A 14400-nucleotide genomic window follows, 5' to 3' on the forward strand; every position below is an offset into this window, starting at 1 on the left:
ATCCTCACTAGGTTCACTGGTATGCTGGAGTCTATCGCAGCTGACTTCGGGCGAGAGGCAGGGTACACCCTGGACTGGTCGCCAGCCAATCACAGGGCATATATAGATAAACAACCATTCACACTCACATTCATACCTATGGACAATTTAGAGCCGCCGATTAACCTAACATGCATGTTTTTGGAATGTGGGAGGAAACCGGAGTGCAACATGCAAACTCCACATAGAGATGCCCAGCGGAGATTCGAACCCAGATCTTCCCGATCTTCTGACTGTGTGGCCAACATGCTAACCATTTGTGCCACCGTTCCACTCGGTGGCACACTCGAAACACCTAATATAATAGACATGATTAGCGCTAATTAAAAAAACCTCACACGTGAGTGTTAGCCTTGTTATATTATCACGTAATGTGGGTTGATCGCATGGCATTAAAAAAAAGGTCGACGTGAGCCTATGATCTACTCTCACTATGACGTTTGATTGACAGGGCAGCCAGTCTGACATGTATCTGGCATACACGTCAAATAATGGACACTGATGCACTACTAGTATCTTTGTTTACACCACATTGCACAATTCTTACATACAGGCTATGCAATCTCTGCAGGGACACAAAGAGGCGGACGACGCTTTCTGCATAGAAAGCTACCGAGCTAACTAGTTAGCCTCCAGTTTATTTAGTGTTAACTCAAGAAAGGGTTTGAAACTGAGTGGGTAAGAAGGACAAACAAGGAGCCAAAAAGTACCTCTTCCACACTGAATGAGAGAACTTTTTTTCGCACTGTCATGTCTATGATCATTTGGAGCTACTGTCCAGACTCTGCATCCATGGCTGACTCCATGCAGTGCAAGTTAAGGTAATGTCTCATCAATGTAACATTACTAACGTCCAATGACCATAATGCTACATACGACTTGTCTTTCAATGTTTTTTGATTAATAATAGGCCATAGCCAACCACGATATAATTTATTAAATAATGTTTTTTGTTCAAACCGCAAAGTGGTGATGGACGACTGTATATGCGTCTGCTGTCTCCATGCGTCCAGATGACTAATTTAGATTTATTATAATTTATTGTCAAATTTAATGCTGCTCTGTTGTATTACTATTAGTGCTGTCAAATGATTAAAATTTGAATTAATTAATCATGAGCGTCAAATGATTTAATCATGATTAATCAACATTTGAAATTATGTCTGAAATATGCCCATTTATACTGTGTTTTATTGAAAGAAAGATAAATGGATTATATATATTTGCAGGTATTGACAGCTCCAAATGAAATGGAAATTTAAATCAACCTAAAAGATACCACAAGTCTTTAAAAAATCTATATCTATTTACGTAACACTAGTTTCTTTAATAGTAGCAGAACATTTGAATCACACTTTAAAGTGGTACTATCAGCAATTAGGGGTTGCGTTCAATCACACCACGTCATTTAAGTTGAATTCACATTTTGAGTGTATTTTGGGGGATTTCCGAGCATACCTAAATGTAGAAAATTGTATTTCCACATTTAGAGTTACAAATTCAGTGATAAGAATATCCACTTATTGTTTTTCTTTGTCTTTCTGTCTATTTAGACGCATAATAAAGATTTTCTTGTGATTTTTCCAGTGTCCATGAATGCATCTCGCGATCACGTAGTGACAATGAGGAAGTGTTGTTACGACGACGAAGGGGAAAACGACGCGTTTGTGAGTTGGAAATACATATATGTTGTTGGAATTGCACCGCTGTTGATGTGCTCAGGTTAGAGTAAAGTTATGAAAGAGCGTCAGACTGTGTGACTCTGTGGGGAACGACACTGTGCTGCTGCCGTCTGTCGACATAACATTGAGATGTTATGTAAGGCGTCTCCATTAATTATGCTAAAACATTTAACGTAAATAATGAAATAAACGCGGTATTTTTGACAGCCCTAATTATGATATAAAGTTTCCAATTCCAGAGCTTCTTGTTCAGCAAGCCTTCGTATTGTAGCTGATGAATGTTGATGACTTGATGACTAGTCGAGATGATCCTGATCTTTTAATGATCTTTGGCAACAAATACTTTGGCTTCAAAAGAGAGGTGAACGCCATGGCAGCAGTTATCTTGGTGTTTTATTAAGTTGCTCCCCTTAAGTCACTCATTCAAGAGATCACGTAATGTTTGCTTGAGGTTTGCAGAGCCGTGCACCGTGCAACTCTGCAAGTTTGAAGTCCAACACGCGGGTTCACTTCTGCTAAGTCCGCCAGTCGGCCCAGTGGGAAACTGCTGTGATTCCACATCATGACAGGTATGTTCATTGCCTTCATCACTTACTGTTCACAATACCAGCAACATGTTTAAAAAAGGCAGGAAAGCCCTATGGAAATCATTTTATGGGATTTTATTGCTTTTTTGGGAACACTGCACAATATATTCCGAATAAAAAACATGAAGAAAATCCACAAGGTGTGTTATTGGTTCACAAAAGGTGAATGCAGTGTTTGCAATGGCTTTCCAATGACTGACTGATATTATACTGTATTTACACGACAGTATATGACAAAAGTGAGCACAGCCCTCACATTTCAGCAAACATTTTTATCCCAGTACATCGTGTCAAGAGACAATACTGTGGAAATGGATATACTTTCAAGTAGTGAGTCAACTGCTTTACTGTCCACTAAAAATGAGTAAACACACAGGCATTGGTGTCTATATAGCTGGCAACACAAGTGAGTAGCAAGATAACTGCATCTTGCCTATACAGTTAGGCATGGTGGTAGTTTGCACGAGTGCTCCCGGCACTGGGAAGATGCGGTTCATTGAATGAAAACAAGTCCTGCGGCATTGTGAAGGAGAGCATGAGCCCGTCCCACATGATAGTTTCCCAACATAATAAGGAGCCCATACACACCTCCAAGATGATGAAGTACCTTGCCGAGGAAGATGAAGGTGATAGAGGTGCCAAGTATGTCTCCTCCACACCTGAACCCAATTGACTTTAAACACACTGCTTTTATTGGGAGCACAACTGTAAGTGTGTTGTTGTGGTTGTGTTTATGTCTCCTTCTAGGATTTCCTCGCGTCTGTGGAGCCTTGTTGTTGCTCAGCCTGTGTCTGTTTTCTTCTTGCGATGGAGGGAACATTCTGGTGGTCCCCATAGACGGCAGCCACTGGATCAACATGAAGGTCCTGCTGGAGGAACTCCACCAGCGAGGACACAACCTGACTGTGATCCGAGAATCCCACAGCATGTACATCGCAGAGACGTCGCCTCTGTACACGTCCATCACCATCGATCTGCCTGGACAGTGGGAGGACTTTTTCAACTTTATGGAGGAGGTCATTCGGGTAGGTGGAGCGGGTTCTGGCTCATTTGTACAACGGAACCGCTGCAGTCGAACACAATCTGTTGATTCTAGCTGGTAAATTTGAATTTAGAAACACATTTTTTCACATTCATACAGTATCGGATACCAAATTGATCTGTTTCAGCATCAAACTCTGGCCCTCATGAAGGTTTATTAACTGTACAGGCAGCGTTTTGAGTCACATTTCAACATTGTCAACATTTGCACAAGTTTAAGCTAAATTGGCAAGTGTTATTATATTGTACTGAGCAGCCTGGACACTGCACATGTACCACAATAAGAGAAAATGTCAACGTGCATTAAGTTTTGGACATTATCAGTAGAGATGGTAGATATTGTCCAGTGCTTTACTCCCAATAACTTTGAAATAATTCCACACGCGGACATACTGAGCAAGTGGAGCCCTTTATACCTCATGCACTGATATCACTATCGGCGCAAAAACTGTTACCAATATCAACCGATGTCTCATTTTTATGCCAATATTGGTCGCCCGATATTATCGATAATAAACATTTTGGTTGAACTCAAATCCAGTTTTGTGTTTTTCAGGGCCACAGACAAGGACGTCCAATGCAGAGTGAGTTCTTCAACATGCTCTTGGGGTTCCATTCGTTCTGGGCTAAAGCCCTCACTGAGCTCCTCGATGATAAAGCGATGGTCCAACGGTTAAAAGATTCCCACTACAACTTGGTCATCACCGACCCAGCCTGCTCGACCGGAGTCGCACTTGCCAAGTATCTGGACCTGCCTCTAGCGCTCAACGTCCGCTGGATCACTGCTGGAGATGGTCACTTTGCAATCGCCCCCTCTCCTCTCTCCTATGTCCCAGTGCCAGGGTCGTGCTTGACGGACAAGATGGACTTCTTCCAGAGAGTGAAGAACATGCTTCACTATGTTCTCTCTTCTTTCCAGTATAAAGTCTTCCTAGAACCCATCTTTAACACCGTTTGTGAGAAATACATAAAGGGCGGTTGTGACATCACCGCACTGCTTCAGGAGGCCGACATTTGGCTCTTCCGCTCGGATTTTGTGTTTGACTTCCCGCGGCCCACCATGCCAAATGTTATCTACATCGGAGGCTTCCAGTGCAAACCGGCCAATCCCCTGCCGGCGGACCTGGAGGACTTTGTTCAGAGCGCTGGGGAGGACGGCGTCATCGTCATGAGCATGGGGAGTTTAGTGAACGGCGTGCCAGCTGAGGTCGCCGAAGAAATTGCCGCCATCTTTGCTAAGTTGCCTCAGAAGGTAACGCCATCTTGGAGATGTTTGTATTTACAATACAGGATGGGACAAATTCAGTGTGGACAAGGTGTTAACTTTATGATTTCTTCTTGCACATTTACTGTAGGTCATTTGGCGACACAAGGGGTCTCGGCCGTCAACGCTGGGCAACAACACCCTCATAATGGACTGGATGCCGCAGACGGATCTACTGGGCCACCCTCAGACCAAACTCTTTGTAGCTCACGGAGGAACCAACGGACTCCAGGAGGCCATTTACCACGGCGTCCCCGTCCTTGGGATTCCCTTGTTCTTCGACCAGCATGACAACCTGCTGCGCTTGCAAGACAGAGGCGCCGTCAAGATCCTGGAGCTGCTTCATCTCAGCCAAGACTTTGAGGAGAGCCTCAAGGAGGTCCTCCACCAGGACAGCTACAGGCGGAACATGCAAAGGCTGTCGCGGCTGCATCGAGATCAGCCAACTATGCCCATGGACCGGGCCGTTTTCTGGGTGGAGTATGTGATGCGCCACAAGGGGGCACCTCACCTACGCACGGAGGCTAATAAGATGGCGTGGTACAAATACTATGGTCTGGATGTGTTCCTGCTGCTGGCAGCTGTTGCGACCATACTGCTGCTGTCAGCTGTGGCTCTCTTCAGGTTCCTGTGCTGCGGAAAGGGAAGAAAAAACAAAAGCAAACAACAGTAAATTTGTTCCAAACATACAGTGGGGAAAATAAGTATTTGGTCCCCTGTTGATTAGGTAAGTTTACCCTCTTACAACGGTAGAACTTTCTGATAGGTTTATAGTAACAGAGACAGACATAATGTCAAAGAAAAAAACCCTTTAAATAAAGGTTATACATTGATTTGTATTTTATTGGAGGAAAAAAGTATTCAATCCCCAACCAACCAGCAAGCTGGTTATGTGCCCATCAAGCCCACAAGTGAGTCCTGCCCCTTTAAGAAAGCGGGGCTGCCAACGAACAGGGGACTGGAAAATTTCCTAACAAGATGAAAATAGCTAATGCGGTTCCAATTTTCAAAAACGGAGATGAACATCAATTTTCAAATTACCGACCAGTTTCCTTATTACCAATTTTCTAAAATTATCGAGAAGCTATTTAATCACAGGTTGGACAAATGTATCAATAACAACGGATTACTGGCAGGTAGTCAATGCGGATACATTTCAACTTCAACTAACATTTCAACTTCTATGGCACTGATCGAAATCACAAAGGAAATTACTCATGCTATAGACCAGAGAAGGTGTGCAGTAGCACTATTTATGGATCTTACAAAAGCCTTTGATACAATTCATCACAATATTTTAACAACAAAATTAGAAAGGTACGGAATCAGAGGATTAGTTTTGGATTGGTTTAAAAGCTACCTAGCAAACAGGAAACATTTTGTAAGGCTAGGATAGTACACAACTGTGAGTTTAAATATTACGTGTGGAGTAAAAACCAAACCAAATTAGGGACATGATTGTAGACCTGCACAAGACTGGAATGGACTGCATGACCATCAACAGGAAGAATCGTCCTTGCTCCGAAGACCCATGCAAGATTTCACTTGGTGGGGTAAGGATGATTGTGAGAAAGGTGAGGGAGCAGCCCACAATGACAAGGGACAATCTGGTTCATGATGTCAGTGGAGTTGGGAGCACAGTCAGCAAGAAAAACATTAATAGGGCGCTCTGCTGTAATGGATTGAGATCCTGCAGTGCCCACAAGCTTGCAAAATCAGCAGGGGATCGGATACTCAATTTCCCCACTGAACATTCAACACCCCATCCATACATACACAATGTCGCTGATTTGTGTTACTCACGCCTTTTTAACAGAGGTGTTAATTTGAATGACTTTGGACTCGACTTGACGTTATCATCAAAGACTTGCAACTCCCTTGGATTTAGACATCATTGACTCAGGACTTAAGATTTTTAGTGAGTGTGTTGACTAAAAATGTGTCCCCATTCAAAGTATTCAACTAACGTGACCGTTATGTCTTTTCAAGCAAGACACCAAATGTTCCCATGGAACTTTTCTCATTGAATGCATTTATTAAGAACAAATGCGGGTGTGGCTTACATTTCTGGGAGTGCCAGACTGCTGGAGAGTGGTAGTGACTCATGCCGGGATGGAGGAATTTAATTTGCATTTGCAAATTACGAAGTCATGGTATTTTGTTTGGTAAACACTTAACAGTGCATATGACTTGTAAGGATTCGAAAATCTCAAGCCTACGACTTCGGACTTGACTTGACCTGTCTTGTGTTGACTTGAGGCATGGACTTGCACGTCTTTACTTGAGACTTGGGATTAAAGACTGGAGACTTATTTGAGCACTGACTTTCTCCCACCTCTGCTATTTAATCTTTCATGTACTGCATGTGCTAAATAAGACGATTAAAGGTCTAATTTTGTCGCTAAATCTGGCGACATTCCAAACCCTCTTGGCGACATGTTTTTTCAAAAGCAACTAGTGACAAATCTAGCTACTTTTTCTGGTGTTGTTGGAGAGGTTTGTGGTATTTAGGGGCTTAAAAGTGAAAGCATGTCGCAAGCCATCAGTGCACTGTCGGCTTCCGCGGCACACTGAGACATTAGTGGAGCTCTACATGAAGTTAAACCAGTAGTCCTCACTGCAAGATAAAAGGTGGAGGCTGGAGGCGAGTCCGGATGTAATTATTATGCTGTCTAGACTTTGAGAGGCGCTGGCCAAAATAAAACATTAAAATTATTTTATTTTTATGAAACGATGGCCAATTTTATATTAACAAACTAAGATTCATGTTTATTTGTAGTTTTAAACATAATTAAGGTGTTTTTAGTCACTTTTTTGTCTCTCCTGTGAGGTTATGCAGTTTTCCTACAGCATCTCTTAAAACATTATATGCAAATAACATGCAAATTGACAGCCAAATAACAGCCAATGACGCAATCTCGCGATTTCTAGCGACTTCTAGGACAGCCAACAGCAACTCTTCTTACTGAGGACTTGGTAACAGTGACACCAACATGTCAGTCGATGCTTTCATCCACACAAGAGTTCAGACGCGCTGACATCTGCTTACTTTGAACAGGTGCGTCTGCCTCGACCTCCTCGCCATCGCTATCAGCAGACACTTCCTCCCTTTGGGTCCTTTTGCTTTCTTTACTCTGCATGCTCCTCCCTGCTTCTCCATCCACGACTTTTGGACATAAAATCCTCCCAGTGGTTGTGGCGGGGATCGGATGATGTCACTGTTGTCTTTCAGGCTGGGAATGCAGAAGCACTCGGTGGGGACATTTTCAGCGCCTGCTTACTTCCCAAAATACAGTATGTGTTCATTCAGGTTAGGTCTGTCAGGTCAGTTAATAATGTGCGGTATATTATAAAGAAAGGCATTCTGAAATACAAAATGCAGATATTTGAATTAGGGGTTTCAAATTTAAAGCATGAATTGCAATTGATTAATTACAGTCATATTTAGTGTGTTTTTTTTTTTAAATGGTGTTAATCTCATTTAATTAAAACCTCGTAACTTTACTGTTGCCTTTTGATAAAGCCTTTTTTTATGAGTTGGGTTTCTTGTGCTTGAGTTGCTGGGGTGCAGAACAAGGGTCAGTCACACCCTGAAGTGGACATTGATGAGCTGTCATTGTGTCCGAGGTTTGGGTACCATAAGCTGATAGACTTCCATTACAGTTGGGAGAGGAGATGGGAAAATGGAGGAGCATGTGAGGGTTGTCTGTGTAATTAATGGGAAATTTACATTTCAAAAATGCTCTGACAGCATAAAAGGGGCATGATATACTGTACCTTTGCTTACCACCGAAGCAGCTCAAGTTTAACCTACCACATCAACGCAAAGCACCCAGTCGTAAGGGCAGCCACAGCTAACGTTAGCAGCAAAGACAACTAAGCAAGCCATAGCAAAGCTCTTCACCAAACTAAACTTGAGGAGAACACCACACGTATGAGCAAGTCTGCGGCCAACAGGCTGACGAATGTTTGTGCCAAGTGGATAGCGATGACTTGCAGGCCCATAAACATAGGATGAGGATGAGGGGTTAACAGAGGTGTTGCAAACTGCGTCCAGTGACTTATCATACAAGCCACCGTGCAGGACTACAGTGACCACCAGAATCAGGAAGATGTACGACGGCGAAAAGAAAAACAAACTTTCATCCAACTGCGTTGCTAGAAATGGACCTCAGCTGGTTCAGTGTTCAATACTTGTATTGCTCAGAAAAGTCTTCTTACTGTTTTTGGATGGGTTAACTTCAGTGCTTCATATGGAGGTGATGTTTTATTTTATTTTTATTTTCGAATTATTTGGAGATTGACAAAAGAACACAGCAAGAACACTCCTGGTGTGTTCGAAAGCTAAAGGTTGCAGACAGCACTTGGGACTAGTCTCAGACACAGCAGAATGCATGTACCATATGTTCAAGTCTTGTAAAAACAATAAATGACTTCATTAAGTAACTTTTTGTGTTTTACAATGGAACATTGGTTAGCGCCCGCCTCGGTTAGCGTGTTTTTTGGTTAAAGTTGAAAATTTATGCCACAATTTCGCTGCGCGTCTTGTCTTGTTATTAATACACAGCATGGGTCCATCTGTATTCATAATATATATGTATATATACACTGCTCAAAAGAATTAGAGGAACACTCCAAAAACACATGAGATCTAAACTGGGGGAAAAATGATCTTGAATATCTTTCCTGATAATAAGTGGGTGATGTATTAGTAACAAAATGATGCCACATCATTTGATAGAAATGAAAATGATCACCCTATAGAGGGGGGAAATCAAAGACACCCCAAAAATGAAAGTGAAAAAATGATGCAGCAGACTGGTCCATTTTGCTAAAATGTCATTGTAGCAACTCAAAATGATTCTCAGTAGTTTGTGTGGCCCCCACGTGCTTGTACGCATGCCTGACAACGTCGGGGCATGCTCCTAATGAGACTACGGATGGTGTCCTGGGGGATCTCCTCCCAGATCTGGACCAGGGCATCAATGAGCTCCTGGACAGTCTGAGGAGCAACCTGGCGGCGCCAGATGGACCTAAACATAATGTCCCAGAGGTGTTCTATTGGGTTTAGGTCAGGTGAACGTGGGGGCCAGTCAATGGTATCAATTCCTTCATCCTCCAGGAACTACCTGCATACACTAGCCACATGAGGTCGGGCATTGTCGTGGACCAGGAGGAACCCAGGTCCCACTGCACCAGCGTAGGTTCTGACAATGGGTCCAAGGATTTTATCCCGATACCTAGAGTTCGGTGGTCTGCACCGGCCACTGTCTTCTGCGCCGTGATTGGCTGTAGACCATTGTCAATCAATCTCCTTCGTGCCATCTTGTTGTGGTCATGGCTAGCAAACTAGCTAACCATGTGAGCTGCTTGCTAAACGCCAATACTGTAAACAACAGAAGAAACAGAAGAAGCTAACCGCGTGTGACTCGGAATGCTGTATGGTTGCAACTTTTCTCCCCGACAAAACCCCACAATGTTGACGAAACACTCTGCACCCAAAAGGCAGAGGAAGCCAGCCATCACACAAAAGGTTGGACTTGTGGACATGCTGTAGGAAGGCAGAAGTTATGCGGCTGTAGGGCGCCACTACAGAATACTGTAAATGAATCTTCGGCGTATGGAGGACGAGGAGGAGGAGAACGACGACAGGAACCACATGTTTTAACAAGGATACAAAAACACTACAGCCAAACGGCGCCAGGACAAAGATGCACAGTCAGAGGAGTGAATTACGCGTGAGTCACTTCATAATTTCTTGTGTCCAACCTAGTAGGTTGATGATTAAAATTCAAGTGAAATTTTAACTTTGAGAGTGTTTAAACATGAGAGAAATGGGAGAAACATTCGTTCAATGAAAGAAAAACTCACAATTGTCACAGAAATAACTTGAATCTGAAAAAAAGTCATAATAAATAAAAAATTCTATGAAATTTAACCAATGAACGTCAGACATTGCTTTTCAACCATGCTTCAACAGAATTATTGAAAAAAATAAACTCATGAAACAGGCCTGGACAAAAATGATGGTACCCCTAGAAAAGACAGAAAATAATGTGTGACCAAAGGGACATGTTCATTCAAAGTGTGGTGTGTACCACACTCAACATGGACCAGAGGAAGCAATGACAAAATTGTCTCAGGAGATTAGAAAGCAAATTATCGACCAGCATGTTAAAGGTAAAGGCTATAAGGCCATCTCCAAGCAGCTTGATGTTCCTGTGACAACAGTTGCACATATTATTCAGAAATTTAAGATCCATGGGACTGTAGCCAACCTCCCTGGATGTGGCCGCAGGAGGAAAATTGATGGCAAATCAAAGAGACGGTTAATACAAATGGTAACAAAAGAGCCCAGAAAAACTTCTAAAGAGATTAAAAGTGAACTTCAAGCTCAAGGAACATCAGTCAAATCGCACCATCTGTCGTTGTTTGAGCCACAGTGGACCTAATGGGAGAAGACCAAGGAGGACACCACTGTTGAAAACAAGTCATAAAAAAGCCAGACTGGACTTTCCCAGACTGCATGTTGACAAGCCACACAGCTTCTGGGAGAATGTCCTATCGACAGATGAAGAAAACATTGAACTTTTTGAGCTCTATGTTCACGGATGAAAAAATGAAGATGAGGTAAGAACACTGTCTTTACTGTGAAACATGGAGGAGGCTCTGTTGTGTTCTGGGTTGCTTTGCTGCATCTGGCACAGGGTGTCTTGAATCTGTGCAGGGTACAATGAAATCTCAAGACTATCAAAGGATTCTAGAGAGAAATGTGCTGGCCAGTGTCAGAAAGCTTTGGTCTCAGTCGCAGGTCATGGGTCTTGCAACAGGACAATGACCCAAAACACAGCTAAAAACAGCCAAGAATGGTTCACACTGGACTATTCTAAAGCGGCCTTCTACAAGTATGTGCCCTGACCTTAATCCTATCGATCATCTTTGGAAGGAGCTGAAGCATGCCGTCTGGAAAAGGCAGCCTTCAAACCTGAGACAACTGGAGCAGTTTGCTCATGAGGAGTGGACCAAAATACCTACTGAGAAGTGCTAAAGTCTCATTGACAGTTACAGGAATCGTTTGATTGCAGTGATTGCCTCAAAAGGTTGTGCAACAAAATATGAAGTTATGGGCTACCATCATTTTTGTCCAGGCCTGTTTCATGACTTTATTTTTTTCAATAATTCTGTTGAAGCATGGTTGAAAAGCAATGTCTGACGTTCATTGGTTAAATTTCATAGAATTTTTATTTATTATTACTTTTTTCAGATTCAAGTTATTTCTGTGACAATTGTGAGTTTTTCTTTCATTGAACGAATGCTACCAACATTTTTGTCCACGTGTGTATAATAATTGTAAAAAAACAAAGATGGCTACTTTGAGGATTTCACTTATTGTGGGCTATTTTGGGAACCTTTCCCCTGCGATAAAAGAGGGAACACTGTAATTAATCCATGTGATCAGTATCGGACGATTTCATGATTGGTATCGGAATCGGGAGCATAAAACCCTGATCAGAGCACCACCATAGCACCACATAGTTTTGCATGCATAAAACAATTCTAAATGCATATAACTGACGAATGAACGGGATAAATGAACATTTGAGGTTACCTTTATCGACACTGAAGATTACTGCTCCCAGAGACACAATATGGCAGCGAGAAACAACACGCACACCATCTTCCTATTTTGTCATGACTTATTTCTTGAATTCAATTGTGTTGATTCTCACCTTCTTTATCAAGATCTTGCAAATTTCTTTGGCTCTGTTTTGGATTACAGTATTGAGGTGAGAAACACTAATGAATTCAAGAAATAACTCATGGCAAAACAGGAAGGTGGTTGTGGTTGATCTTGCTGCCACATTTTGTCTTTAGAAACAGTCCCATCAAGAATCATGTCATCAATGAAGGTAAAATAACCATAAATGCTTATTTATCCAATTCATTCATAATTTCTATGTATTTATATTAATTTTTAATTGTTTTCTGCATGTCAAACTATAATTGTTAACATTTTTGGCTTTCTGGAACGGATTAATTGGATTTACATTATTTCTTATGGGAAAAATTGATTCGGTTAGTGACCGTTTTGGTTAGAGACCTTCTAACAAAATAATGACGCTAACCATGGGTCCGCTGTATATCAGTCTTTTGATCTGCCACAATAATCTAATGAATTTAAATGAAAACACGTCAAGATGAGGGCTTTTCTTAGCAATTTTTTGTAAGATTAAAAAAAGAGATTAATTCAATCAATTATTACAGATCGTATTAATTTATTGTTTTTATTTAGTTCATTTTCATCATTTAGTTCAGTTATTTAGTTCATTGCATAGTATAACTCCCTGTTTTACTATGCATATGACAATAAAACTCTTGAATCTTGAATCTTAATTGCTTGAAAACACTAGTTTTAATGGATACCAACCAGTAAAACAAGCATGTTCAATTAGTTTGGGTTGACATAAGTTATGAAAATACAAAAATGCGTCGCTCTCGGCCTTTTTCATTTTGTTAAAGTAGCTCTCCCCCCAAAAAAAAAAGGTTGGCGACCCCTGCTCTAAATACTCTCTAATCATTGTGAGTGTTCCACAGAATGCTGTGACTCAGATGTCAAAAAGACAAAGCACATCTTTGTTCAGAGCTTCAAGACAGAACTACTGGCCAGAAGCAAAGATGGAGTCATCGTCTTAGAGTTTACACATGCTCAGCCCTTTCCTGAGAAATGTGCTGGACTGTTTGATGACTTTAAAGATGCACACATGTTCCTTGAGCATCTGTCTTTCAAAGTCAAACAAAGACAACACTTGGAGCATTTTGTTATCATCGTCAAGGTACAGCTCATGTGTTGGATCTCATTACATCAGAGGTGTCCAAAGTGCAGCGCAGGTCTCATTTGCAGCTCCTGTTTTTCTTGGCCCACAGCATATTTTTAATAATATTTAAAAGTTGTAATGTTCCCAGAAAAGGTTGTTACAAGATATTATGCTAATATTTACTGTCACCTATAAAACAAAGCATAGATCGGCATAGATAAATCATACTGTTTCATGGTTGAATGTGGTCAAATAGTTAGCACATTTTACATTGTTTTTGCCTAAATTAAGAATTATCAAGCATAAAAATCTCTAAATGAATTAAAATACAAATATAAAGCATTGGAAAGACTCAAAAAGACGTTGATGAAATGTAGTATTCTACACTGGTCACGAGGCACTTGCACTTGCATGTGGCACCAAGGCCTTCAGCGGGGACTTGACCAACCAGAATTTTTCTTGGCAGACACTGTTAGGGCCAGTATTGTTGAAAAAAATGATAATAGATATTACCATACGTTGCCACTTAACATGACTTGGATTCAAATCGCAATCCCTTGGGTCTCGTGCTGACGTTGTTACCCACTAGGCCAATCAGCCAACAACTGTCAGATGTGTAAGTTCCTTATTGGCTGAAGTGCAGCATTAATAGTTCCAGCGTGTAGTTGAACAATGCTAGCTCACAGCTGTTATCTACGTGTCTTGGTCTATTTATGTCAGGGCACATGTAGACAAACAACCATTCACACTCACATTCATACCTATGGACAATTTACAGTCGCCAGTTAACCTAACATGCCTAACATGCAAACTCCACACAGGGATGCCCAACGGAGATTAGAACCCAGATCTTCCTGACCTCCTGACTGTGTGGCCAACATGCTAACCACTAGGCCGCCGTGCTGCCCCCTTCGATATTTACTGTATAATTTTTTTTAAAGCTAAAAAAAGTTGAGACATATATTTTAAGA

The 14400-nt window shown here is 41.6% G+C and overlaps 1 protein-coding gene across 3 annotated transcripts; it reads left to right on the forward strand.

The window, feature by feature from the left end:
- The first annotated feature begins 795 nt into the window (after nt 1-795).
- ugt5d1 (UDP glucuronosyltransferase 5 family, polypeptide D1) lies at nt 796-8072 on the forward strand. Of its 3 annotated transcripts, none has more exons than XM_054755792.1 (6): nt 796-860; nt 1627-1706; nt 2173-2290; nt 3056-3333; nt 3906-4601; nt 4705-8072. In XM_054755792.1, the coding sequence occupies exons 3-6, from the start codon at nt 2284-2286 to the stop codon at nt 5284-5286; spliced, it is 1563 nt and encodes a 520-aa protein (XP_054611767.1). In that variant the 5' UTR covers nt 796-860; nt 1627-1706; nt 2173-2283; the 3' UTR covers nt 5287-8072. The 3 variants fall into 3 exon arrangements, with proteins under 3 accessions (XP_054611767.1, XP_054611765.1, XP_054611766.1); XM_054755790.1 differs by having other exon boundaries at nt 797-860; nt 1627-1857; nt 1948-2290; XM_054755791.1 differs by having other exon boundaries at nt 797-860; nt 2181-2290.
- Nucleotides 8073-14400: the final 6328 nt, after the last annotated feature.

The sequence above is a fragment of the Dunckerocampus dactyliophorus genome, chromosome 16 (genome assembly GCF_027744805.1).
Source record: "Dunckerocampus dactyliophorus isolate RoL2022-P2 chromosome 16, RoL_Ddac_1.1, whole genome shotgun sequence".
In the NCBI taxonomy this organism is placed as follows: domain Eukaryota; kingdom Metazoa; phylum Chordata; class Actinopteri; order Syngnathiformes; family Syngnathidae; genus Dunckerocampus; species Dunckerocampus dactyliophorus.

Bases quoted from the DNA above. Each gene is read 5' to 3' on its own strand.
- ugt5d1 (XM_054755792.1), top strand. The intron at 3,334-3,905 runs GTAGGTGGAGCG...TGTGTTTTTCAG, and splicing joins TTATGGAGGAGGTCATTCGG to GGCCACAGACAAGGACGTCC. The intron at 4,602-4,704 runs GTAACGCCATCT...CATTTACTGTAG, and splicing joins TTGCTAAGTTGCCTCAGAAG to GTCATTTGGCGACACAAGGG.